The 27,572-nt window shown below is 42.6% G+C and overlaps 1 protein-coding gene across 1 annotated transcript in view; it reads right to left on the reverse strand.

The window, feature by feature from the left end:
• Positions 1–4,547: 4,547 nt before the first annotated feature.
• Positions 4,548–27,572, reverse strand: part of stxbp4 (syntaxin binding protein 4) — a 74,055-nt gene continuing 51,030 nt past the window's right edge. The window contains exons 17-22 of the mRNA XM_085762171.1: positions 24,658–24,849; positions 22,115–22,231; positions 21,961–22,010; positions 15,639–15,775; positions 7,154–7,211; positions 4,548–4,749 (exon numbers count right to left, since the gene is read on the reverse strand). Coding sequence (XP_085618297.1) covers positions 4,548–4,749; positions 7,154–7,211; positions 15,639–15,775; positions 21,961–22,010; positions 22,115–22,231; positions 24,658–24,849 — 756 coding nt within the window. The remainder of the gene's footprint in view (positions 4,750–7,153; positions 7,212–15,638; positions 15,776–21,960; positions 22,011–22,114; positions 22,232–24,657; positions 24,850–27,572) is intronic.

The raw sequence follows: 27,572 nt of genomic DNA on the forward strand, positions 1-27,572 counted from the left end.
AAACAAATTTTTCATAAACCTACAGATCTTGAAGTTTAATGATCTTGTGGACTATAAAACTGCTCAAATTATGTAAAAAGTAAATAAATAGATGGTGTCCAGAGCATGTTTCAGACCCGAACCAGTAGATATGAACTAAGAGGGACTCATGTGTATACAAAAGCAAAAGTACGAACAAATGTGAAACAAAGATGTCTATCAATTACAGGAGTCAATCAATGGAATAATCTAGAATTAGAAATCAAACTGTGCAACACACTTAATAGATTCAAAAAGTTATTTAAAAATAATATTATTAATAAATATAAAACTGACTTATAAATACCAGTGTGCTTATAAACTGCTGTATGTAGAATATGCAGGGTTTTTTTTTTCTTTTTGTTGTTGCTCTGTAAAAAATGTTTTAAATTGAGTGAACGAAAAATGTTAATTTAAGAAGGGTAGGCAAAATAAGCTGATGCTTCAGCCTACACCTTTTCGGTCAAAGTGAATTGATTTGCTTGTTGTGTTTTTGTTCTGATTTGTTTTGTTTTGTATTTATACCTTTATATTTGTCTATTGTATTTGTTTTTATGAAACCGAAATAAACATACTGAACTAAGTCACAGATTAGTATTTCAACTCAGATTTGACATGAATAGGACATGAGGGGAAGTCTGGAGCCATGACCAGTTTATTTAAGTAAAGTTACATTGTTAAAGGTTGAACAAAAAATGACCATGTCCAAAATGATTCATACCCCAGTGATACCAAGACAAAAGGCCTATGGGATGTTGGAACAAACCGTTCTCTTTAAGGGTCTGAAGTGTTTATAATTATTTTCAATGTTTCTGGGAGTTTTTTTGACCAGTTTTCTGACTTTAAAAGTTGACTTGCTTGTGTCATTTTCATGTCAACGCAACGCAGGACTTGCTATGGCAAAGACCAGAGAGCTCAGTGAGGACACATTATCTGGAAATGCCAAAAAAAGGAAGGAAACGATACAAGAAGGTGCCAGTGTCAATGGTGCAAAGTATCATCAAGAAGTACCAAAGATTTAAAGGGACAAAGAGGAGTTTTGGAAAAGCGTGCGCACCGTGAAATTCTTTGACCGGCGCAAGACAGACTCATGTTTTCATTCATCAAGAATTAAAGTCAGAGGTTGGAAGACGATCACATACCGTTGTAGTTCCCACCATAAACGGAGATTCGGCGGCGTTATTCTCATGACTCGCCACGAAACCGAAAGTAAAGAAACGCTTGTCGGCTCGCCCAGCATTTCCACCACCACTAATAATAACAAAATAACCATAGAGACAAAACCATAGATTTATCTAAAATGGACCATTAACAAGTGCTGTCGGCTGTCGACCAATCAGGAGCCAGTTTGACCATCAGTCATCAGTCTGTTGTTAGAAACGACTCTGATATTAAATCATGTAATCGCTAATCATATAAATCACTAATCAATCATTAGGCTATTTGTGCTGTTTCTCAATGCTTGTAATCATATGTCCTGTTTTTTTTTTTGTTTTGTTTTCTTTCTGTTTGTTTGCTTGTTTGTTAGCTTTGGTTTTCTTGCCTAATGCCGTTTCATGTCCTGCCTTTTAATGTCTGATATTGTTTGTGCTAATGTCTTAGCTCTGTGTGCTAGTTGCATGTGTTTCTAGCTGTACTTTCTTCTCTTGCTTTCTCTTGCTCTTCTTCTCCTTGTCTGCATGTTATGTCTGCAGCCATGAGCTTTTGTTATGCTGTATGTCAGACTTCTTACCTGTTTTACTTGTTATTATTATGAGCTTTTACTACTAGATAGATTACTAGATTGTTATGTAAGTTGTGTCTTGAAAGTACTTAATTGTTGCCCCTTTTTTTTGTCTTTTAGGTTGCCTTTAACATCTGGCCAGGGACAACGGAGGAAAACTAGCCTTGTTGGCTCTAACTCTGGCCCACTTACAGTTTTTCTTTTAACTCTGTTGATTAGTGGTGCACTGTCCCTATGAAATAAACTGATAAAATGAAATGAAAAAAAATAAATGTCACGACATCACAACTGTAAATGTGGTGTGAGTGAGTAACGTAGGCGCTCAGGTGTTCACGAGTGTGTGTCCATGTGTGTGTGTGTGTGTGAGTGTGTGTGTCCATGTGTGTGTGTGTGTGTGTGTGTGTGTGTGTGATTTCATTAGTGTTTCCAGGCGCAGCAGATATTTATAGCTGCTCTCGCCAGCGAGCGGAGGAATCAATAGACGGAGCCGCAGGCAGGAGGAGGATGTTCTCCTCCACCTCCAGCTGCTATTAATACTAACACACACACACACACACACTCACACACACACACACACACACACACACACACACACACACACACACACACAGCTGGACTGTTTGACCTCGGGCCTGAAGGTCACCGCTGGATGATGTCATCACTATCGCCTATAGACTTTTATTTTGTTAGATGTGACACACACACACTTCACTTCCTGTTGAACGGCCCTTATGGGATGGAAACAGAGAGAGAGAGAGATCGACCTGCTGCCGTGACATAACACACAACACACACGTTACATCCCATAATAAGCAGAGAGCTGATTCTCACCGATCACTTATTGATCTGAGGCTGTTTTTAGGACCTGGTGCTGTCACTCACCTGTTGCCAGGTAACCAGCTGTCACTCACCTGTTGCCAGGTAACCAGCTGCGTCTCACGGTCCAATTTTCTCTGGTTCTAAACGAGAGGTTTTGATTTTGATCAGTTTGACGTTGATTATATATATCATATTATATCATATCATATTATATTATATTATATTATATTATATTATATTATATCATATTATATTATATTATATTATATTATATTATATTATATTATATTATATTATATCATATTATATTATATTATATTATATTATATTATATTATATTATATTATATTATATTATATTATATTATATTATATTATATCATATTATATTATATTATATTATATTTATATTTTAGTTATTAACACGTTTCAGAATCATCACGTTCTGTTTGTTGAAACATTTTACTGGAGGAATGATCCTGAATGTCGTCAGACTCAGGACCGGACCAGACCGGACCGGACCGGACTAGACTGGACTGGACCGGATTAGACCAGACCGGACTGGATCAGACTCAACCGGATCAGACTGGACTGAACCGGGCCGGACCAGACTAGACTGGACTGGATCAGACTGGACCGGACTAGACTGGACCGGACCGGACCGGACTGGACTGGATCAGACTGGACTGGACCGGACAGACTTCAATGTTTTTTCCCAGGAAGTCAAACAATGGATCCTAAGAATCAGTCACGTCAGCATTAATCATTAATCATGAGCCTAAATTATTTTTAACCTTGGTGAAGTGTGAAGTATTTTAATAACTGTATGTTTCTTTCTGATATGAAATATGTCTTGAGTGTTTATGATGTGTGAGAGGGTGTATTATGGGGTGTATTATGCACATGTGTATGGATGTTTAATTAGAACGCTATGTATGTAAACTGATCATTCTTACCTTTCTATTGTTTCTTATTCACCGGCCCAGGGACGACGGATGGAAAGTAGCTAGAGAGATAAATCCGCTACAAGGCATCTCTTCTCATTTACAGACTAATGTTATTTTGTACATTGTCCCTGATACAAATAAACTTATTAAAATAAACTAAACTAAACTAAGACCAGACCAGACTGGACCGGACCGAACTGGACTGGATCAGACTGGACTGGACTGAGACCTCAGCAGAACCACAGTGAGACAGAATCAACATCTGGTTCTTGCATCAGTAAAAAAAAAACAGACATGTGCTTTTATTTTGTAAGAACATGACCTACAAAATAAAAGCACATATACAGAATGAAACAGTTTATACATGAAGCTCCTTGAACGGGAATCAAACCCCCGATCCTCCTGAGCCACAGCAGGTTGATGCGTCACTATGGCGACGGAACCGCAGCTTCATTAAACTGGTTCGTCTGCAGTTTCAAAATCAATAAAGTTTTATTGTGGTTTTTTTAATTAAAACAGAGACGGAGAATCATCAGGTGGATCAAATTAATAAACTTTAATGTTTCATCATCATCGTTACGGCAACGTCAATCGAGCCTGTCGTCATGGTAACTACAGAACACTGCAAAAACTCAAAATCTTTCCAAGAATATTTGTCTTATTTCTAGTCAAAACTAATCTCATTCTACTGAAAATAAGACTCATCACATTAAAAGCAGCTTGTTTTTAGACACTTTTTACTTCTTTCAAGCAGATTTTCACTTGAAATAAGTAGAAAAATCTGATAGTGGAGCAAGTTTTTCTTTCTTATTACAAGCACAAAAAACTTGCTTTCACTGGCAGATTTTTCTACTTATTTCAAGTGAAAATGAGTTTGAAACAAATGAAATTTATCTGAAAACAAGTTAATTTTTAGGTGATGAGTCTTATAGAGTTTAGTTTTGACTAGAAATGAGACATTTTGACAAGAAATAAGACAAATATTCTTGGAAAGATTTGGAGTTTTTGCAGTGCAGCGTTGGGTTTGATCGACAGCTCCGGCTACATCTCCGTCTCTATGGACGGATTCTTCCTCCGGTCCGGCCCCTCCCCTCCTCCTCCTCCTCCTCCTCCTCCTCCTCCTCCTCCGTCTCGCTCCGGCCCTGGCGCCGCGGTCTCCGGGGGCGATGGGGGTCTGGTGACTCCGCCCCCTCCAACGCCGCTGGTCACTGGGAGACTCCATGATGTCGTCTGGGTCATGTGACTGTGTGACAGGCAGAGACACTGAGGTTCACATCATATGGCGCGTTTCCACTAGCGCGCTTCGGCTCGGCTCGGCTCGGCAGGGCTCAGCTCGGCTCGGCTCGACTCGGCTCGGCGCTATTTGCGTGTTTCCACTAGCACGTAGTACCTGCAACCAGGTACTTCTGGTATCACCTCAGCCCTGGTTCCAAGCGAGCCGAAGCGTTACTAAAACGTGACGTCAGCCGACTGCCTTCCACTGATTGGCCGATGAGTGTCGTCACTGGAAGCGTCATAACCGCGCGACGACCGACAACAGAAATGTTCCTGCTGAAGCCTGTTATTATATTACCTACGTGACTTTATTAAGTTTTAATATTTTTTCATGCGAGAAAGTTACTGTTTAGATCCCCAGTGTGCGGTTAGTTTATCCAAACGACGGCTGTTTAGAAGTTTGCCCCGATGTTTTTCGCACAGAAAACACCACATTTACATCAATAAATAAATGTTTTACAATGAAAGTAGATCCAAACGACTACTTTCTCGCCTGAAAATGATTCAAATGTTGCTAAAGTTATATATTTACAGAGTTTAGAGCGTTGCTCGGCGCGATACTCAGTTGTAATGGAAACACAACCAAACCGAGCCGAGCCGTGCTAGTGGAAATGCGCCAATAGAGAGCCGAAGAGGAAGCAGGAAGTAACGTCATCGCCATGGGAACTCAACTCTGAAAAAGTCTCCATGTGAGCCAAAGTTTTATTTCTAATGTGATGATAAAACTCTCTGAGCTCTACCTGTTTAAAACACCACGGTTCATGAAGACAAACCAGCTGTTTGTTGTAAAACTGTTGTAGAATAAAACTCCTTAGAATCCGTAACCATAGAGACTCCAGGTGGCGTAGTGACGTCATCATGGCGACCACATGGCGCCCTTCCTTTCCCGTGTCAGTTGGTGACGACACCAGATCTGTAGTCCGTAGAGCGTCTTCACACTAAATACATTCTTCTGTTGCCGTGACAACAAACTGCTGGTTTATCTTCATGAACCGTGGTGTTTTAAAGGGACAACCAGGAGTTTCTATTGGGTTATAAAAAAGTCTGATATTAATGTGGATGAATCTACGTTACCACTTGTTAATGGTCCATTCTAGATAAATCTATGGTTTTGTCTCTATGGTTATTTTGTTATTATTAGTGGTGGTGGAAATGCTGGGCGAGCCGACCAGCGTTTCTTTACTTTCGGTTTCGTGGCGAGTCATGAGAATAACGCCGCCGAATGAATCTCCGTTTATGGTGGGAACTACGACGGTATGTGATCGTCTTCCAACCTCTGACTTTAAGGGGCCGTGTCCACCAAACGTTTTCAGCCTCTGGCCGTCTACTTTCCATTCAGACCCTACTGAGTCGGCGCTCACAGCGCTCAGCGTCCTCGGCGGTAAAACACCCTCGGCGCTTGCTTCTTTTTGTCGCGGCGCTCAGAGCGCTTCGAGTTGAAATCTGTTCAACTTTTAGAACAGCGCCGCGCTCGTCAATGTCACTTTTCCCTGCACTGACCAATCAGAATCAAGAAGGGGCGGGACATACGTTACCACAGCAACACAACGGTAGACTCGGGAGAGTCTGGCCTCATCCCCCCTCTAAGTGTTTGGGGTGGGCGGGAGCAGGGCGGGAGTAGTAGCAAAGCCAGCCAATCAGCAAGTTGGTGTAGTGACGGGGCTTTGCACCAGTCGGTCCCTGATTGGCCAACGTGCTGTGTCAATCACAGCGGGCGACGCTGATTGGCTCGGCCTTCTGAGGGTTTCAGTCCAAACGCTTAGAATGGGGATGAGGCCAGACTCTCCCTCGGAATGAAATGAAATGAAATGCATTTAGAGAGGCTGGTTTACGAGGCTACCGCTACGGAGACGTGGCTGTATTTCTGACACTCGTTGTAGTGTTTACATTAAAGGGATAGTAGCATTTTTTAAAAGTGGGGTTGTATGATCTACAAATAGCCCCTAAGTACTTTAATTGCAGTAGAAGACTCTCTGCACTCCTCCCGTTAGCAACGCCGGAACACGGAAGTGTCAGAGGACTCGTTTTGTAACCTAGCAACAGCGGCATTCTGACGAGGGAGAGAGAGAGCGCTAAGCGCTGGGAAAGCAGCGCTGAGAGCGCGTCTGGTGGACACGGCCCCTAATTCTTGATGAATGAAAACATGAGTCTGTCTTGCGCCGGTCCAAGAATTTCACGGTGCGGAGGCTCATAAATGTAGTGTGGAAACACTTCGCTTTTACAAAACTCCTGGTTGTCCCTTTAAACAGCTCAGAGAGTTTTATCATCACACTGTTCAATCAGAGTAGAAATAAAACTTTGACTCCCGTTCACTCACATGGAGACTTTCTCTGACTTTTCATCCCTGTGTGTGTGTGTGTGTTTCCTCTTACTTGATGTAGTACTTGACACCGTCGGCGGTGTAGGCCTCCTCCCAACCGTACGGAAGACCTGGAGGAGTGGTGGGGTGGGGTAGGGGGTGGGGGGGGTGGGGGGGCATCATCAACACGTAACAGCCATTTAAACAATATCACATTACCAGAGTAATGTTACTGTACTTTTCCACCTGGTCTCTGTTACTGTACAAAATCTGATGTTTGACCTCGTTAGAGTGAACAACAGTGGTGTTGGGGGGGGGGGGCAGGTTACATGACACCAAACGTCTCACACACTGAGAGACAAGAGGGACGAGCTCTATGGGCAGATGACACATCACATGTTGCTGATGAATGTGGTGATAAATGTAACGTGATGTGACTGTGTGTGTGTGTGTCTGTCCATCCGCCTGAAGCTGAGACACACCAGCTGCTCCAGAGGTCAGAGGTCAGAGGTCAGAGCCGTTGTAGTTTACATGGACACAAATAAAGGGAATAAAACAGGAATAAAAGTCTCTCTGATCCAGCTGCACTGCAAAAACTCAAAATCTACCAAGAATATTTGTCTTATTTCTAGTCAAAACAAATCTCATTCTACTTAAAATCAGACTCATCACATTAAAAAGCAGCTTGTTTTTAGACACTTTTTACTTCTTTCAAGCAGATTTTCACTTGAAATAAGTAGAAAAATCTGATAGTGGAACAAGTTTTTCTTTCTTATTACAAGCACAAAAAACTTGCTTTCACTGGCAGATTTTTCTACTTATTTCAAGTGAAAATTAGTTTGAAACAAGTGAAAATGATCTAAAAACAAGTGAATTTTTAGGTGATGAGTCTTATTTTAAGAGAAAAGAGATTAGTTTTGACTAGAAATGAGACATTTTGACAAGAAATAAGACAAATATTCTTGGAAAGATTTTGAGTGGTGCATGTTTGAGTCTCCATCTGACGCTGTCTGTGACCTGGATCTGGATCCGGATCCGGTTCTCAGTCGCTGGACAGATTCAACATGAAGTTTCTCACCAGGAACAAAGAGAAACGACGAGGAGTCAGGTGGGTTTCATCCTGTCAGTTTAAAGTGTTGACAGATGAGCTGTGTGTGTGTGTGTGTGTGTGTGTGTGTGTGTGTATCAGGTGTCCGGTCTGTGAAACTGAGGTCGTTTCCTGGAAAACCTGGAACCTAAAACTCAGGTACTTAAGGAAAAAACCTGCAACATGTTTGTTTTAGGTTTAACACTTTATAATAAGTAGCTACGAAGCTTTAATAAATACTGAATTCATCATTTATAAGATGGACACTCATTAGTATGTCGTTTATAAACAGTTTAAAATGTTTAACTCATCATTGATAAGGAATTACTGTATTTATAAACTGCATAAGAATGAGTATTCATGTGTTATAAATGAAGACTTTTCTTTAATAACTTGAATCGACCTTCAGGTGTTAGTTTGACTGAACTTTATTTACACTGGTTGTTGTGACAGAGGAAGTCAGGACACAACTCGGTCTCATTAAACTGTCGTACAAAGACACACAGACACACACACAGACACACACACACACAGACACACACACAGAGGAGTTCAGTTCAGTTCATTTCATTTCATTTTGTTCTTTAACGCTCAGTCATCAGTCTGTATGAGGCTGTTGTCATGGCAACAGAGACACAACGAAGGTCGAGCGGTGATAATGATGCTGCACAGACGTCCCCCACTGTGTGTGTGTGGTCATCAGCTGTTGTTGGTCCTCACACAGCGAGACTGATTGATTTGACGGAGCCGATGATGTCGAACTTGGTTTTTTATTTCTGAAATAAAACTATGAAGTAGAAACTGGTTCTGTCTCTAAATTCTCATGTTACATAATATAAATAAACTCTTTATTTTACTAGTTAGTAGCTTCATACATCACTCTGGTTTATTGCATATTGTGTAACTGTTCTCTACAAACATTACGTTTTAATATTGAGTCATTTTCCCAAATGACTTGATTATTATTAATGATGTTTCTATAAATCTGACTCCAGAGGCTTTTATTGTGTAGGAGCAGGTTGAACTCGTGTTTTATTGTGAAAATCAAATCAAATCAAATCAAATCAAATCAAATCAAATAAATAAAAACACCTGTGGAGCTTCGTGGTGGCCAGAGCTCAGTGGACTGATGATGCGTATGGATGCAAGACGTGGTTGTCATGGTGACGGTGGCCGAGTTGCACCTCGCAAGCGACAAACGACTGAATGAAGAGAAGCCACACACACACACACACACACACACACACACACACACTGACCTACTTCCTCTGTGACTCTTTTGTTCGTCTCTTCATTATCTCGACGGCGTGAACGATGGAGCTCGTCGTTATGTAACGGCGCCCACAACCACCAACGCTCCGAAGGCGGGAAACTAGGTGTAGGTGTGTGTGTGTGTGTGTGTGTGTGTGTGTGTGTGTGTCAGAGACCCACTTCCTGTCTCCTGAACTCAAACTGGGTCTTCAGACTCTTTGTCCCTCAGAGACTCGCCTGTGTCCAGACCCTGGCTACATCCTGGGTCTGAATGTTTCTCAATGGACCTGACGAGGCCTCAGAGCCACACACTGCAAAAACTGAACATCTTTCCAAGAATATTTGTCTTATTTCTTGTCAAAATGTCTCATTTCTAGTCAAAACTAAACTCTTTTCACTTAAAATAAGACTCATCACCTAAAAATCAACTTGTTTTCAGATAATTTTCATTTGTTTCAAACAAATTTTCAATTGAAATAAGTAGAAAAATCTGCCAGTGAAAGCAAGTTTTTTGTGTTTGTAATAAGAAAGAAAAACTTGCTCCACTATCAGATTTTTCTACTTATTTCAAGTGAAAATCTGCTTGAAAGAAGTAAAAAGTGTCTAAAAACAAGCTACTTTTTATTTGATGAGTCTTATTTTAGGTATAATGAGATTTGTTTTGACTAGAAATAAGACAAATATTCTTGGTAAGAGTTTGAGTTTTTGCAGTGCATCTGGGCTCTGTCTATTTGCTGGGAAGTCCCTGGATTTGTAATGGGCACAGTGTATTTTCTGGATATGCATCAAGCTGTTGCTGATGGATCTGTGTAATTACTGAAAAAAAAAAGCTCCAAAGCCCAAGAAACTTTAAACATCATCAGCACCAGATTAGAGGAACTTTTAACTAGGCTAATACCTGGTACTTTAACCAGTACCACACAGTGGAAACTAAAGTGGCCGAATGTTTGACAATCAATCAATCAATCAATCAATCAATCAATCAATCAATCAATCAATCAATCAATCAATCAATCAATCAATCAATCAATCAAACAACTTTATTTATCCCAAATAGGGCAATTCAGTTTGACATCCCTGCTATAAACCATAATGTTCCTACAGGTGGTTGCTTGGCGACACCTCTTCACAAAGAAGAACTCAAGATATGTGGAGAGTTTGTTTCAGAATATTTACTCCCAAAAAAAAAAGAAAAAGAAAAAAAAGAAAAAGACAGAGGTTTTTACAGCAAATATCTCCAAACATGACAGAAGCGTCTAAAGCGTCCAATCAGGACGGAGCCGCCCTCTCATCGTCGCTGCACTTCCTGTTTGAAACGTTGCGGCTCCTCGTGATGTTCGGGAGTCTCCTCCTCTACTGTTGGATGATATTTCCAGGTTTTGTTTTTTTAAATCTACGGCTCGAACACAAAGCTACACACTGAGCAGACACGTGACAGAGCTACACTGAGGTGGTTTCTACCTGGACCTGGTGAGTCCATATGATGATGAGTTATAGTTTTATTGCTTCTTAGATGAAGGTTGTTCTTGGTGCTACAGATCGTTCAGAGGAAGGTTAAACTACGTCACACTCACCGGACTACACCAACGTTTTGGAAATTCCTCGCTTCACCTGCCGCCGCTGCGTCGGCGATCATTCATTTGATTTCAAAAGGAGCTTTTTGCTACGTAGCTAAAGTTAGCATTAGCAGCATCTCTCAGACCTTCAGCCATCGTTACGTTTGCTAAACAAGAGGCGATAAAACACGCTACTTCTTCAGGGCTGCAGGCTTCAGTGACTCGGTATCGGAAAATGATGCTAACTTTAGAAGAAGAAAACAACCTCTGCAATGTTTCTTCTAAAACAGCCGCTAATGCTAACCGTAGCTATGTGAAGAAGTGGAGATTTCAGAATGAAACGTCAAAATTTTGAGAAAAAAAGTAATATTCCAAGAGGAGAGTTGTACTTTTGAGAAAAAAGATTTCGGGGGGGGGGGGGGAAAGGAGCTTGAGTTGAGTTTTGCTACGTAGCTAAAGTTAGCATTAGCAGCATCTCTCAGAGCTTCAGCCATCGTTACGTTTGCTAAACAAGAGGCGATAAAACACGCTACTTCTTCAAGGCTGCAGGCTTCAGTGACTCGGTATCGGAAAAATGATGCTAACTTTAGTAGAAGAAAACAGAAGCAAAACAACCTCTGCAACGTTTCCTCTAAAACAGCTGCTAATGCTAACCGTAGCTATGTGAAGAAGTGGAGATTTCAGAATGAAACGTCAAAATTTTGAGAAAAAAAAGTAATATTCCAAGAGGAGAGTTGTACTTTTGAGAAAAAAGATTTCGGGGGGAAAAAAAAAAGGAGCTTGAGTTGAGTTTTGCTACGTAGCTAAAGTTAGCATTAGCAGCATCTCTCAGAGCTTCAGCCATTGTTACGTTTGCTAAACAAGAGGTGATAAAACACGCTACTTCTTCAGGGCTGCAGGCTTCAGTGACTCGGTATCAGTAAATTATGCTAACTTCAGAAGAAGAAAACAACCTCTGCAATGTTTCTTCTAAAACAGCTGCTAATGCTAACCGTAGCTATGTGAAGAAGTGGAGATTTTCAGAATAAAACGTCAAAATTTAGAGACAAAAAAAAAGTAATATTCCAAGAGGAGAGTTGTACTTTTGAGAAAAAAGATTTCGGGGGAAAAAAAAGGAGCTTGAGTTGAGTTTTGCTACGTAGCTAAAGTTAGCATTAGCAACATCTCGCAGAGCTTTAGCCATCGTTACGTTTGCTAAACAAGGGGTGATAAAACACGCTACTTCTTCAGGGCTGCACGCTTCAGTGACTCGGTATCGGAAAAATTATGCTAACTTTAGTAGAAGAAAACAGAAGCAAAACAACCTCTGCAACGTTTCCTCTAAAACAGCCGCTAATGCTAACCGTAGCTACGTGAAGAAGTGGAGATTTTCAGAATAAAATGTCAACATTTTGAGAAAAAAAGTAATATTCCAAGAGGAGAGTTGTACTTTTGAGAAAAAAGATTTCGGGGGAAAAAAAAAAAGGAGCTTGAGTTGAGTTTTGCTACGTAGCTAAAGTTAGCATTAGCAGCATCTCTCAGAGCTTCAGCCATCGTTACGTTTGCTAAACAAGAGGCGATAAAACACGCTACTTCTTCAGGGCCGCAGGCTTCAGTGACTCGGTATCGGAAAATGATGCTAACTTTAGTAGAAGAAAACAGAAGCAAAACAACCTCTGCAACGTTTCTTCTAAAACAGCTGCTAATGCTAACCGTAGCCATGTGAAGAAGTGGAGATTTCAGAATAAAATGTCAACATTTTGAGAAAAAAAAGTAATATTCCAAGAGGAGAGTTGTACTTTTGAGAAAAAAGATTTCGGGGGAAAAAAAAAAAGGAGCTTGAGTTGAGTTTTGCTACGTAGCTAAAGTTAGCATTAGCAGCATCTCTCAGAGCTTCAGCCATCGTTACGTTTGCTAACCAAGAGGTGATAAAACACGCTACTTCTTCAAGGCTGCAGGCTTCAGTGACTCGGTATCGGAAAATGATGCTAACTTTAGTAGAAGAAAACAGAAGCAAAACAACCTCTGCAACGTTTCCTGTAAAACAGCTGCTAATGCTAACCGTAGCTACGTGAAGAAGTGGAGATTTTCAGAATAAAACGTCAACATTTTGAGAAAAAAAAGTAATATTCCAAGAAGAGAGTTGTACTTTTGAGAAAAAAGAAAAAAAAATTAGGAACACATGTTATTTGAGATATGATTCATGATATTTCAAGAATAAAAGAAAGCTAATGAGAGTTTTCCGTGAAACTCGGCCGTAAAACGACTTATTTTTGTCTTTTTTTGTTAATTTTTTTTTGGACGTTGAATTCTTACTGTTTCTACAAAATCGTTGGTGTAGTCCGTCGACGTCACAGTGTCTCAACCTGCATGGATGTTTCTCCTTTATGACGTAAAGTGACAAACGGCGCCGGGGGGGGGTTCGAACGCCGGCAGGTTTCAACAAATGGCTTCACAGTGTTTCATGCAGACGGACGGAAGAAGAACGTGAGTCCGTTGGGAGGAAGAGGAGGAGCTACTGAGGAGACGAGGAGGAGGAGTTGTCAGGGGAACAGAGTTCAGGTTGACGATTGGCCCGTGGAGCTGGCTGCCGTGGCGACGACGTCCCCGAGGCCACGCCCCCACACACCGGTCGTCTAGAAGGTCAGCACTGCAACGGGGGGGGAGGACAGTCACTCACTACGGCAGCTCGGAGGGTCAGTTCAGCTTCATCCGGCGGAAGTCGCATGCAGGGCGGCACAGAGACAGATACCCCTTCTCCACCGAGCTGGTTCCGGTGCTGGTTCGGAGCTAGTTCCTGCTTAGCACCAGTTCTTTGCTTTCCCACTGCCCCCCCCTTTTTAATAGTTCTATTTAATTTGTAATGTCTGTCGCACTTCTTTTTTGAAATCTCCCGTGCACTTTAAATTGCACTTTAAATGGCACTTTAAATTGTTTTTTATCCATAGTTGTCTACCAGCAAGCATTTGTTTTAATCTGTTACTTTGCCCAGCAAGTAGAGAGCACCGTAGCACTTTCTCCCTTTGTCTTCTTTTTCTTAAAGTATTCTTTTATGAATTGTGTATTTTATTATTTGTCTTGTTTTTATTTCCTTTGTTAAATGCTGCTGTCATGAACGAATTTCCCTTCGGGGATGAAATAAAGTATAAGATATACAGACACGTTTGTATTGTTTGTTAAGTGGATGTTTGTGTTTTTATTGCGTGGCAAAGCAGTTTCCCCTTGGGGATCAATAAAGTTTTCTAATCTAATCTAATCTAACGTTATCGCTACGTATTAAGTTTTTTTTATTGATGTACTTTTACATCCAAACTAAAAACATGGCTGGCTCATAATTACACCTGTACCCACTAAGATATTCTGCTATTTGCGTCATGATCATGCTGCCTGTCTGTGTTCTATCTGTCTACGTGATGTCTGCATGCACCCCTGTCTGTCTGCATCCCAGAATGTGTAGTACAGTATGTGTTGATGTAGCCTATTGTGTGTGATTACTGGTATAATGCATGTGCTGCTCTTGTATGTTTCTATGTGCTGTCTCTGCATGATTGTACTGATGCCTACCTGTTCTATCCCTAGTGATTCCTTTTAATCATCGTGTTGTAATATATTGTTGTTTTTTAGGGTGCCCATTGTCATCTGGCCGGGGACTACAGCAGGATATTAGCCATGCTGGCTAAAGCCCTTTTTACTGTATTTAATGCAGTTGATTAATTGGGACTGTCCACGTACAATAAAACAATAAAGTAAATGTAAACACAGTTGAAGCTAACTAGCTGAGCTACAGGCGGTGGCTAACAGCAGCTAACGCTCAGATCAAAACGTAGGCTAGTTGTCGGTCGCAGCGATTACAGCGAAGACGGCTGCTTTTTCCTTCTGTTTTTTCAGCCGGGTTTACACTGCAAAAACTCTAAATCTTTCCAAGAATATTTGTCTTATTTCTTGTCCAAATGTCTCATTTCTAGTCAAAACTAATCTCTTTCCACTTAAAATAAGACTCATCACCTAAAAATGAACTTGTTTTTAGATCATTTTCACTTGTTTCAAACTAATTTTCACTTGAAATAAGTAGAAAAATCTGCCAGTGGAGCAAGTTTTTCTTTCTTATTACAAGCACAAAAACCTGCTTTCACTGGCAGATTTTTCTACTTATTTCAAGTGAAAATCTGCTTGAAAGAAGCAAAAAGTGTCTAAAAACAAGCTGCTTTTTAATGTGATGAGTCTTATTTTAAGTAAAATAAGATTTGTTTTGACTAGAAATGACATTTTGACTAGAAATAAGACAAATATTCTTGGTAAGATTTTGAGTTTTTGCAGTGTATAGTGTTATCGTTAATTAAAAGCCTAGTCTGTGCTTCCACGTCGGGTCCGTTGTTCAACACCCCCAGGTCGGACCGGGTTTTAATTTTCAGGTCCGTTTATAACTGTAGCAGGCAAAGATAAATAAATAACTAAAAATAACTGTAGCAGCAGCAGAGAAAGGAGCAGCTCCTGGGTGGGGATGTGGCTCTGACTTGGCTCCTGATCAGTGGAAAAGCAAAGTGGTTCTTTGGAGGCACCAGAGTTGAACCAGTTAAGCACCGAACCAGCACTGGAACCAGTTTGGTGGAAAAGAGGTAAGAGAGGAGGAGGAAGAGGAGGAGGAGGAGGTCGTGCGTCCTGCATGCGCGAGGTCGATCACTTACAGTCGACCTCTAGAAGCGCTCTGACCGTCCGTGTCAGCTCCTTGGCCTCCTGCGCCAGCGTCGCCGCCGTCCACGCGCTCTTCTTGTAGCGAGAGCCCTGGGACGGGGACGCCGCTCCGACCTTCACGTCTCCGGAGCTGCAGGAGGAGAAGAGGGAGGAGGAGGAGGAGTCAGCATCCTCAGAGGTCAGAGGTCGCACTGCAAAAATTCACAATCTTACCAAGAATATTTGTCTTTTTTCTAGTCAAAATGTCATTTTTAGTTAAAACTAATCTAATTCTACTTAAAACAAGACTCATCACATTAAAAAGTAGCTTGTTTTTAGACACTTTTTACTTCTTTCAAAGATATTTTCACTTGAAATAAGTAGTTTTAGTGTTTAACCCAGGCCACTCCAGCTCTGAGCTGCTCCTCTGTCACTCAGCAGCATAGTTTTCTTTGGAAAAGAAGAAGTCCTTCACTGCAAAAACTCAAAATCTTACCAAGAATATTTGTCTTATTTCTAGTTAAAATGTAATTTCTAGTCAAAACAAATCTCATTCTACTTAAAATAAGACTCATCACATTAAAAAGCAGCTTGTTTTTAGACACTTTTTACTTCTTTCAAGCAGATTTTCACTTGAAATAAGTAGAAAAATCTGACAGTGGAGCAAGTTTTTCTTTCTTATTACAAGCACAAAAACAACTTGCTTTCACTGGCAGATTTTTCTACTTATTTAAAGTGAAAATTAGTTTGAAACAAGTGAAAATGATCTAAAAACAAGTTAATTTTTAGGTGACGAGTCTTATTTTAAGTGGAAAGAGATTAGTTTTGACTAAAATTGAGACATTTTGACAAGAAATAAGACAAATATTCTTTGAAAGATGTAGAGTTTTTGCAGTGCAGAGGTCAGAGGCCTTTGAGCTGCTTCAACAACACATTACATTATTTTCTTTGAGTGGGGCGGAGGGATACGAGCAGGGGGAGGGGCCCTCTGGTGGCCGTGGTGACCATGACGACCAACAGTGGGTCAGGGGCTGTTGTCGGTTCTTGTGTCTCTTTGCTTTTATTTTGTTTTGTTTATCGTTACCGTGGCGACAGACAAAGGATGCGCTGACTGACTTTAACCGGGACAAACCAGGATGTTGTGTAACCATCCTGCTGAAGTTCTGTCAGACGGACCGGACCGGATCAGACCGGAGTGGACCAGACCGGAGTGGACCGGATCAGACCAGAGTGGACCGGATCAGACCAGAGTGGATCAGACCAGAGCGGACCGGACCGGAGTGGACCGGACCGGACCAGAGTGGACCGGACCAGAGTGGACCAGACCGGACCAGAGCGGACCAGACCGGACCAGAGTGGACCAGAGTGGACCAGATCGGACCAGACCGGACCAGAGTGGACCGGATCGGACCGGACTGGACTCTATTTTCCAGTGAGTTTATCAGACGTTGATTTTAAAGTTTGTAGAAACGACTGCAGCGTCGCCGTAGGAAACGCTGCAGTCGTTTCTAAACACACGGCATCAACTAAGATCATTCTGCCCCCCCCCCCCTCCACCACCGTTACTACAGGTTTAATAACAGGTTTAATGAGAGAGACAAAGAGGAGAGGCGCCCCCCCCCCCCCCCCCCCCGCTGACATTAACACGCTGCTGAGTGGCCTAGTTCTTCTACTTCCACACGGAGGTGAACAGACGAGTTATGAAACAGGAGCGGACGACGTGTCCCAGTGACCTGAGACCAACAAAACATCAACATCAACCACCCATCGACCCGATTCAGCACATTACACAACCAGGAGGAGGAGGAGGAGAGGAGGAGAGGAGGAGAGAGGAGGAGGAGAGGAGAGGAGGAGGAGGAGAGGAGGAGGAGGAGAGGAGGAGGAGGAGGAGGAGGAGGAGGAGGAGGAGGAGGAGGAGAAGAGGAACGAGAAGGAGAAGAAGGGGAAGAAGAAGAAGGAGTCCTTCAGCTTCATCAGTTGAAATTAAATGGAGTGAAGAAAGAAAGAAAGAAAGAAAGAGAAAGAAAGAAAGAGAAAGAAAAAGAGAAAGAAAGAAATAAAGAAAGAGAAAGAAAGAAAGAGAGAAATAGAAAGAAAAAGAGAAAGAAAGAAAGAAAGAAAGAAAGAAAGAGAAAGAAAGAGAGAAAGAGAAGGAAAAAGAGAAAGAAAGAAAGAAAGAAAGAAAGAGAGAAAGAGAAAGAAAAAGAGAAAGAAAGAAATAAAGAAAGAGAAAAAAAGAAAGAGAGAAAGAGAAAGAAAAAGAGAAAGAAAGAAAGAAAGAAAGAAAGAAAGAGAAAGAAAGAATGAAAGAGAGAAAGAGAAAGAAAAAGAGAAAGAAAGAAAGAAAGAAAGAAAGAAAGAAAGAAAGAAAGAAAGAAAGACAGAAAGACAGAAAGAATGAATATGTAGTTAGAAGAAAACAGAAGGAAAAATGAAGGACAGAAGAAAAGAAAAAGGAATTAAATAAATAAACGCAAAACATTAGGGATGAACTGAAAGAATAAAAACCAAGAAGAGAGAGAAAGAAAAGACAGAAGGAAGGAAGGATGAAACAGAGGGAAAGACTTGGAACGGAAGAAGGAAAGGAGGGAAGAAAGGAAGCAAGGAGCAAAGACGAGAGGAAACAGAAGGAAAGAACTGAGAGGGAAAGAAGGAAGGGAGGAAGGAGGGAGGAAAAAGGAAGATAAAGAGGAAGATAAAGGACAGAGTGGTAATGTGATGATGGAGGTGGATGTTTCATAACCGCGGCCTCGTTGCTGCTCTGCAGGAGAAACACCCAGAAACACGCTCAACCTGGACCCAAGTGGGTCACACCGGACCACCGAGTGAGTGTGTGTGTGTGTTAGTGTGTGTGTGTTAGTGTGTGTGTTAGTGTGTGTGTGTGTGTGTGTGTGTGAGTGTGTGTGTGTGTGTGTTAGTGTGTTAGTGTGTGTGTGTGTGTGTGTTAGTGCTAATAGGCTCCTCTCTCTGCAGGATTCCTCATTAAGTGGCTGTGACTGTAACGAAGGTGTCGCAGCTTCAGACGCTTCAGAGGAACCGACCGACTGGACCTCAGACCGGTGTGGTGGTTCACACAGACACAGTTCTGGTCCTGGTCCTGGTCCCGGACCCGGTTCTGGTCCTGATCCTGGTCCTGGTCCTGGTCCTGGTCCTGTTGAACCAGAACCAGGACCAGGATCAGAACCAAACCGTGTCACCAAACCACCTGTTTCTTGTATTTTTTGGTCTGAACGAGCCGGACGGTTCAGTTTGGCTTCAGGAACCAGAACCACACACTCTGTTACTCTGTTACTCACACACTCTGTTACTCACACACTCTGTTACTCTGTTACTCACACACACTGTTACTCTGTTACTCACACACACTGTTACTCACACACTCTGTTGCTCTGTTACTCACACACTCTGTTACTCTGTTACTCACACACACTGTTACTCTGTTACTCACACACACTGTTACTCTGTTACTCACACACTCTGTTACTCTGTTACTCACACACACTGTTACTCTGTTACTCACACACACTCTGTTACTCTGTTACTCACACACACTGTTACTCTGTTACTCACACACACCTGTAGCTCTGTTACTCACACACACTATTACTCTGTTACTCACACACTCTGTTACTCTGTTACTCACACACACTGTTACTCTGTTACTCACACACACCTGTAGCTCTGTTACTCACACACACTATTACTCTGTTACTCACACACACCTGTAGCTCTGTTACTCACACACACTATTACTCTGTTACTCACACACACTGTTACTCTGTTACTCACACACCTGTAGCTCTGTTACTCACACACTCTGTTACTCTGTTACTCACACACACTGTTACTCTGTTACTCACACACACCTGTAGCTCTGTTACTCACACACACCTGTAGCTCTGTTACTCACACACACCTGTAGCTCTGTTACTCACACACACTGTTACTCTGTTACTCACACACTCTGTTACTCTGTTACTCACACACACTGTTACTCTGTTACTCACACACCTGTAGCTCTGTTACTCACACACTCTGTTACTCTGTTACTCACACACACTGTTACTCTGTTACTCACACACTCTGTTACTCTGTTACTCACACACACTGTTACTCTGTTACTCACTAGGGCTGTCAACGAATGGCAGAAATGAGGTTCGAATATTGCCTCTTAAATAAAACAGATATTCGAATAAAATTCGAATATCTGTTTTTTCATATTTTCTCCAAAAATCAATACAAAGAGATGGACTTTTATAGCGGTAGCCTGTATTTATTATCAGCGCATGTCAAACACGTTTTGAACAGCTTACATTACACAAAACAAACAGCTACACAATGCAAATCAGCAACGACATTATATGCATTTTAATACGTGAAAAAAGACTGCGTTTTACTCGGCCTTTATCAATTCATGTCAAACGTTTTGTGATGACGCGAGCAAACAGCTCGCTCGGGAACGGGATAAGAGCCAGCATGTTTTCTTCCCACATCCAAGTAATGATCCTTATAACGCGGATCAAGCACAGTCGCGATGAAGTGCAGAGGATCATAGCTCTCAGTGAACGGCACATTTTTTTAATGCGCGATTAAAGCTGTCACTCGGTAGTTTGGGAAAACAGAGAAGCTGCTTCTCTCCAGACGTGACCACACAGACAGGTGTGTCCGTGTGTGTCTGTGTGAGTTACTACGGTTACCGCGGCGCTCCCGTCCCGTCCCCCGGATATTTCTGCAGCTGGATTGACATGATCCGGTCTGAGACATGAAACTCATGGACTGAGGAGTCGTCCTGCTGCGTTCTGCTGCGTTCTGCACGTCACACCGACGACCGTGCATTTGTAGAAGGAAGTTGTAGTTGCTGTTGTTGTGGTTGTGCGCGTAAAGATAATTTAAAAATAAATTATTAATATTCGAATATCATATTTTAATATTCGAATTTCATTTTTATTACTATAATTCGAATATACATTCGAATTTCAAATATTCATTGACAGTCCTATTACTCACACACACTGTTACTCTGTTACTCACACACACTCTGTTACTCTGTTACTCACACACACTCTGTTACTCTGTTACTCACACACACTGTTACTCTGTTACTCACACACACTGTTACTCTGTTACTCACACACACCTGTAGCTCTGTTACTCACACACTCTGTTACTCTGTTACTCACACACTCTGTTACTCTGTTACTCACACACCTGTAGCTCTGTTACTCACACACTCTGTTACTCTGTTACTCACACACTCTGTTACTCACACACTCTGTTACTCTGTTACTCACACACACTCTGTTACTCTGTTACTCACACACTCTGTTACTCTGTTACTCACACACCTGTAGCTCTGTTACTCACACACTCTGTTACTCTGTTACTCACACACACTGTTACTCTGTTACTCACACACACCTGTAGCTCTGTTACTCACACACACTGTTACTCTGTTACTCACACACACCTGTAGCTCTGTTACTCACACACTCTGTTACTCTGTTACTCACACACTCTGTTACTCTGTTACTCACACACCTGTAGCTCTGTTACTCACACACTCTGTTACTCTGTTACTCACACACTCTGTTACTCACACACTCTGTTACTCTGTTACTCACACACACTCTGTTACTCTGTTACTCACACACTCTGTTACTCTGTTACTCACACACCTGTAGCTCTGTTACTCACACACTCTGTTACTCTGTTACTCACACACACTGTTACTCTGTTACTCACACACACCTGTAGCTCTGTTACTCACACACTCTGTTACTCTGTTACTCACACACACTGTTACTCTGTTACTCACACACTCTGTTACTCACACACACTGTTACTCTGTTACTCACACACACTGTTACTCTGTTACTCACACACTCTGTTACTCACACACTCTGTTACTCTGTTACTCACACACACCTGTAGCTCTGTTACTCACACACTCTGTTACTCACACACTCTGTTACTCTGTTACTCACACACCTGTAGCTCTGTTACTCACACACTCTGTTACTCTGTTACTCACACACACTGTTACTCTGTTACTCACACACACCTGTAGCTCTGTTACTCACACACACTGTTACTCTGTTACTCACACACACCTGTAGCTCTGTTACTCACACACTCTGTTACTCTGTTACTCACACACACTGTTACTCTGTTACTCACACACTCTGTTACTCACACACACTGTTACTCTGTTACTCACACACACTGTTACTCTGTTACTCACACACTCTGTTACTCACACACTCTGTTACTCTGTTACTCACACACACCTGTAGCTCTGTTACTCACACACTCTGTTACTCTGTTACTCACACACACCTGTAGCTCTTGGTCGGTCCGTGGCTCTCCAGCAGGAACTCCTGGACGTTCTGCACGGACAGAGGAAGAAGACAGACCATCATTAAACATCTGTACAGCTGCTGTTGTTATTGTTGTTGTTGGGACTACTTTTAGCGGCGGATGAATACGTTACCTCCACAAAACTCAGCAGTTTGCCCGTCGACATCTCGAAACCCTTTTTGGCCGTTTCGCTCTTCCGTAGCTGACACTCCAGGACGGCCACGCGCTTCTTCAGCTCGTCCAGCTCCTCCTACACACACACACACACACTCTGTCTTTAGTTCATGATGAATAAAGTTACATTTGAATAAAACAGCCGATCATTGATTATTAATATTGATTGTTCATTATTAATATTAATATTATTGATTCAGTTATTGATACTATAAATCAAAATAAACATAATTCTAAACCAGTTTAACTCAGTGATGCAGATTCACTGTTTAATATTAATTATCCTGCTCATTAACATAATGATGATGATGATGATGATGATGATGGTGATGATGAAGACAACAGGCTCACTATTTGGCAACAACGTGTCACTGGGTAAACGTCTCAGTGTCATTATTAAGCTGCAGCTGACCTGCAGGTTGCTACCGGCAACACTGACCCAGATTCACTGCTGCTGATGGAGGAGGAAGAGGAGGAGGAAGAGAAAAGAAGGATGAGGAGGAGGAAGAAGAGGAGGAAGAAGAAGAAAAGGAAGGAAGAGGAGGAGGAGGAAGAAAAGGAAGGAGGAGGAGGAAAAGGAAGAAAAGGAAGGAGGGGGAGGAAAAGGAATGAGGAGGAAAAGAAGGAAGAAGAGGAAAAGGAAGGAGGAGGAGGAGGAGGAAGAGGAAAAGGAGGAAGAAGAGAAGGAAGGAAGAGGAAACGGAAGGAAAGAGGAGGAGATGGAGGAGGAGGAGGAAGAAGAAAAGGAAGGAGGAAGAAGAAAAGGAAGGAAGAGGAAAAGGAAGGAAAGAAGGATGAGAAGGAAGAAAACAGAGGAGGAAGAAAAGGAAGGAAGAGGAGGAGGAAGGAAAGAAGGATGAGGAGGAAGAAAACAGAGGAGGAAGAAAAGGAAGGAAGAGGAGGAGGAGGAAGAGAGGGATGCTGGGAAGTCTCCAGTCAGTAATGAAGTAGTGTCAGTACCTGATTTGTGACAGCTACGTACGGCAACTCCACTTGGACAAACTTAGTTGAATTGACTTCACTGCCCTGTGTGGTCGCCAGAGATGCTTTATATAAAAAAACTTTATTAGTAATGTAAACTGAGGGTTGGTTGTGGTGGGATGAAAACAGGAACAGAGGCGACTTTTAGTGTTTACTCTCGTCTTTTCTCTCCGGCCTCATCACCATGACAACCACAAACAATCACGACTAACCACAACAAGGCTGTCTTATGACGGACGTCTGCATTTTTAAATTTTTTTTTAATCATTTTCACAGCACCGTATTTTAAATGTACAGAACTTTAAGCAGACTTCCACTTGGACGCAAATCGGGCAGCGGCCAAATGAAGTTTGTCCAAGTGGAGTCGCCGTAGACAGCGGTCCAAGATGGCGGCCGGTCTGCACATGCACAGACCAGTATTGTCACAAATCGGGTAGTGACAAGCTGCTCGTCAATAACCTGACTGTTTTCGAAACCGCATACTACCGTACTGCCTACTACATACTGCGTTAGTGTGTACTGTATACTGCAGACTGAATGTGGGATTCAGTCTGCTACTTCAGCAGAACGACACCGTTATCATCGCAGTAGCAGTATACGAGTTTCCCAGAATGCATTTCACAACAACCGGTAGCAGTAGCTGTAAAACAGGCTAAAAGCTGTTTTATTTCTCGCTCTAGCGCTGTAATTATGTAACTTTATTAAGTTTTAATATTTTTTCATGCGAGAAAGTAGCTGTTTAGACCCCAAATATACGGCCAGTTTATCCAAACGACGGCTGGTTAGAAGTTTGCTCCGATGTTTTTCGGAGAAGTGAAGCTCCGCAGCGACCGGGACATCACAGAGGCAGCAGCCGGTCTGCAGAGCTGCTCGGCCGGCCAACCTCCGTCGTCATCCCGGGGGAGAAAACCATCGCTAATTAACTTACCCGCAGGTTTTTAGAGGTTTACCACCGGCTGGTTAAATTATTTTTAGGAGATAAATGTTGGTCTGATTGATGAAATCTCAATTGTGGCAGTAGCATTAGTTAGTCTGAATGTAAAGTGAAGCTTCTTGTGTGTATTGGACAGAAGAGTAGCGCTGCCTCGGGGCTCTGGAGCCTGACGTTACGTACAGAAATCACCACATTTACAAAAAATAAATAAATATTTTACAATGAACCGATCAGTCTGCATTAAGTTTTATTTTATTAAACTATAGTTACGGTCCACGGCTACACTACCGTCTTTGGTTACCGTTAGGACGTCAGGGGAGCATTGCATTGTGGGATACAGTAGGCGATGTAGACTGGTCAGATGCATACTGGAGATATTTTCCGAATCAGTACGACATCCGGGAACTTTTCACATTCTGCAGATTTTGCTTTTGTTCGCATACTGCATACTACATACTACATTTTGGCCAAATCAGTACGTACTAGTACTATAGTATGCGGTTTCGAATACAGCCCCTGACTCATCGTTAACTCATCGATCACCGGTCACTTCCTGTGGGCGTGGCCATGACGACCAGGTCTGTCACCTTATTGGCCGGCGGCGGCGGCAGCGGTTGAGGCTCGGCCCTCTGAGCCTTGAGCTCGGCGATCTCGGCCTCCAGCAGGTGGATCACCTCCTCGTAGTCCATCTCCATCCCTCTGGTCTGCTGCTGAGCCGCTTCAGACAGCTGCACACGGGTCCTCAGAGACCGCAGCTCCTCCTCCCCCCGCTGCACCTCCTGGTGGGGGGGGGGGGGGGAGAGGAGGAGGGGGGGAGAAAGACAGAGGAGGAGGAGAGAGGAAGAGGAGAGAGGAGGAGGAGGAGGAGAGAGGAGGGGGGAGAGAAAGACAGAGGAGAGGAGGAGGAGAGAGGAGGAGGAGGAGGAGGAGAGAGGGGAAGGGGGGGGGGAATGAAGAGGAGTCAGCATCAGAGCTCAACCAGTGATGATGTGTTCAGGTTCCCACTCAAACCTCTACCAAATAGCTACCAAATAAATGAAGTAGTGCAGCAGCCTCAATAAATGTGTCCAGCTGCCAGAGTTGTCCGGTCGCGGCTTCCACAGACTCTGGATAGCGAGGCTAATGCTAATGTAAGTTCCGCTGTTTAGGCTGTTTCCAGCCCTCAAAGCCGCAATTTTTTTCCACAGACAGCGTCAGATGGAGACTCAAACATGCACCGAGAAGTTTATTTACTTCAACAAGCCGACATGTTTGTAAAAGTCGATCTAATTCAAAGTCTCCCGGAGTCTTGCGCGAGCCCGAAGTTGCAGTGCGCGGTGTGTTCAGGTGCAGTAGGAGCTACCGCTTGTGTCATAAACACAGGAATATCAACTCTTTACTTGCTTGAAGTGTACATTTTTTTCCACAGGCAGCGTCAGGTGGCTACTCAAACATGCGCCGAGAAGTTTTTTTTACTTGAAGCAAGTAAAGAGTTGATAGGGGAGCGCGGGGCACAACCTAACGCGGGGCAAGTTGAAACACGGACTTTTTATCCAGACGCACAAGTCAACTTCCGCCAACTTCCGGCCACAGGTCCGTATTAGTTAGCACTTTTATGTGGAGGAGATTCAGAAGATCCCGCTGCGATTTCACAGAGTTATGTGCGAAAGTGTGTTTTAGCGCCATGAAAGTATATTTTTCCATATCGCTAGTTTTTTGGTTGCTGAAGCATGTGTGCAAGTCCCCAAAACCATTCTTATATCATCTTTTTCAGCGTTTTCTTAGCTAAAAAATGGTACCATGCTAAAGCTTGTAGCTAGCTCGTAGCCAGTGCTAGCTAGGCAAGAGTAAGGAAACTACATGAGGGGTTAGTTGTAACACTGTGTTACAACTAACCCCTCATGTAGTCTTCGACATAAAACAGGGGTGCAAACTTAACCTTTCGGCGAAAATAGCAGTTTTAAATGCAAAATAGGTCATTAGTGTCCATAATAATTTGAATTATTAATAATTAAAAAATAATATATAGGGTTAGCTAGGGTCACTATAGTGAATTCACTATGTCGTGAGTAGGGAGGAGGGGATGAGGGAGGGATTTCGGACGTATTTAAATATCAATAAACTGTGATTTACACTTTTCTCTCCAGGATTTTAAACACTGAAGGTGAAGTGTGTTTCATGATGAGCTGCTGTTAATCTACAGTGTGTGTGTGTGTGTGTGTGTGTGTGTGTGTGTGAGGACGTTACATAACCGTCAGGACGGTGAAACACACACCCAGGGCCACTGCAGTAACTGGACCCAGTAACGTGAGAACACACACACACACACACACACACACACACACACACAATGAACCAGGGCCCTGAACGCAGCACCAACATCTGGTGGACATGAACCTCTGTCGCCATGACAACGACAGTCGACAGATAGCCCGAATCAAAACACAAGAGCAGTGTTGGACAAGTTGCAGCGTCTAAGTAACTGGGTTACTGCCTCAGTAAAGTAATCAGTTACTTTAAGTATCTGACACTGACAGATACCCATGATGCTCTGCTGCTGCCGCCGCCAGACTCCGCCCCCTCCTCACACACACACACACACACACACACAGACACACAAACACACACACACACAGGAGTAACTTTGGCAGCCTCAGCTTCCTCCTGTGGTGATGTCATATGCACTGAGAGCTCAACACACACACACACACACACACACACACACAAACACAAACACACACACACACACACACACACACACACACACACACACACACACCCATCTGTCACCTCGTCTCTGCAGGATGTGAAACTCTAAAACGCCGTTCGCTTCAGCTTCAGCAGATGAAAACAACTAATCATTTCAATTAAAACATAATAGAAAGGGTTAAACGTTGAAAACTGTGTGTTCATGTTGAGTGTGTGTGTGTGTGTGTGTGTGTGTGTGTGTGTGTGTGTGTGTGTGTGTGTGTGTGTGTGTGTGTGTGTGTGTGTGTAAGTAGGACAGTCAGTGTAACACCGAGGCTTCATGGTGATTTAATCTCAGTGTGAAACCTCAGATGTGACAGAGTCTCACAAGTGAGGTGAGAGCCGGTGAAATGTTGTTAAAAAAAACATTTTTGTTTTCTGTGTAAGACTACGGTAAAACACTTAATCGCCCGGGCCTTTAATTGAACCAGCGTTTATGATGCCAAATGAGGTCGGACCCCGGTGGCAGTTAGAGCACGGGAGACTATCTGGTTATTATCTATGGCAGTGGTTCTCAACTGGTGGGTCGGGACCCAAAAGTGGGTCTTGGACCCATTCTGGATGGGTCGCGGACAGCTGGTCAAAAAAGTAAATAATATTTAATGCACATCTGATGTTGGACATGTCTTTTATTTTGAAAAATAACTTATTTTGAAAGGCACATGAGACACGTGAACACATGCAGTTGTCATGGTAACTCCTCAGTTTCATTCATGTGCTCTGAAATGCACTTTGCTCAATAAAGAGCAAAATGAGTTTTTAAAGGCTTACAAAA

This window comes from Trachurus japonicus, chromosome 19 (assembly GCF_045865225.1).
Source record: "Trachurus japonicus isolate A0001 chromosome 19, Traja_1.0".
NCBI classification, from domain to species: domain Eukaryota; kingdom Metazoa; phylum Chordata; class Actinopteri; order Carangiformes; family Carangidae; genus Trachurus; species Trachurus japonicus.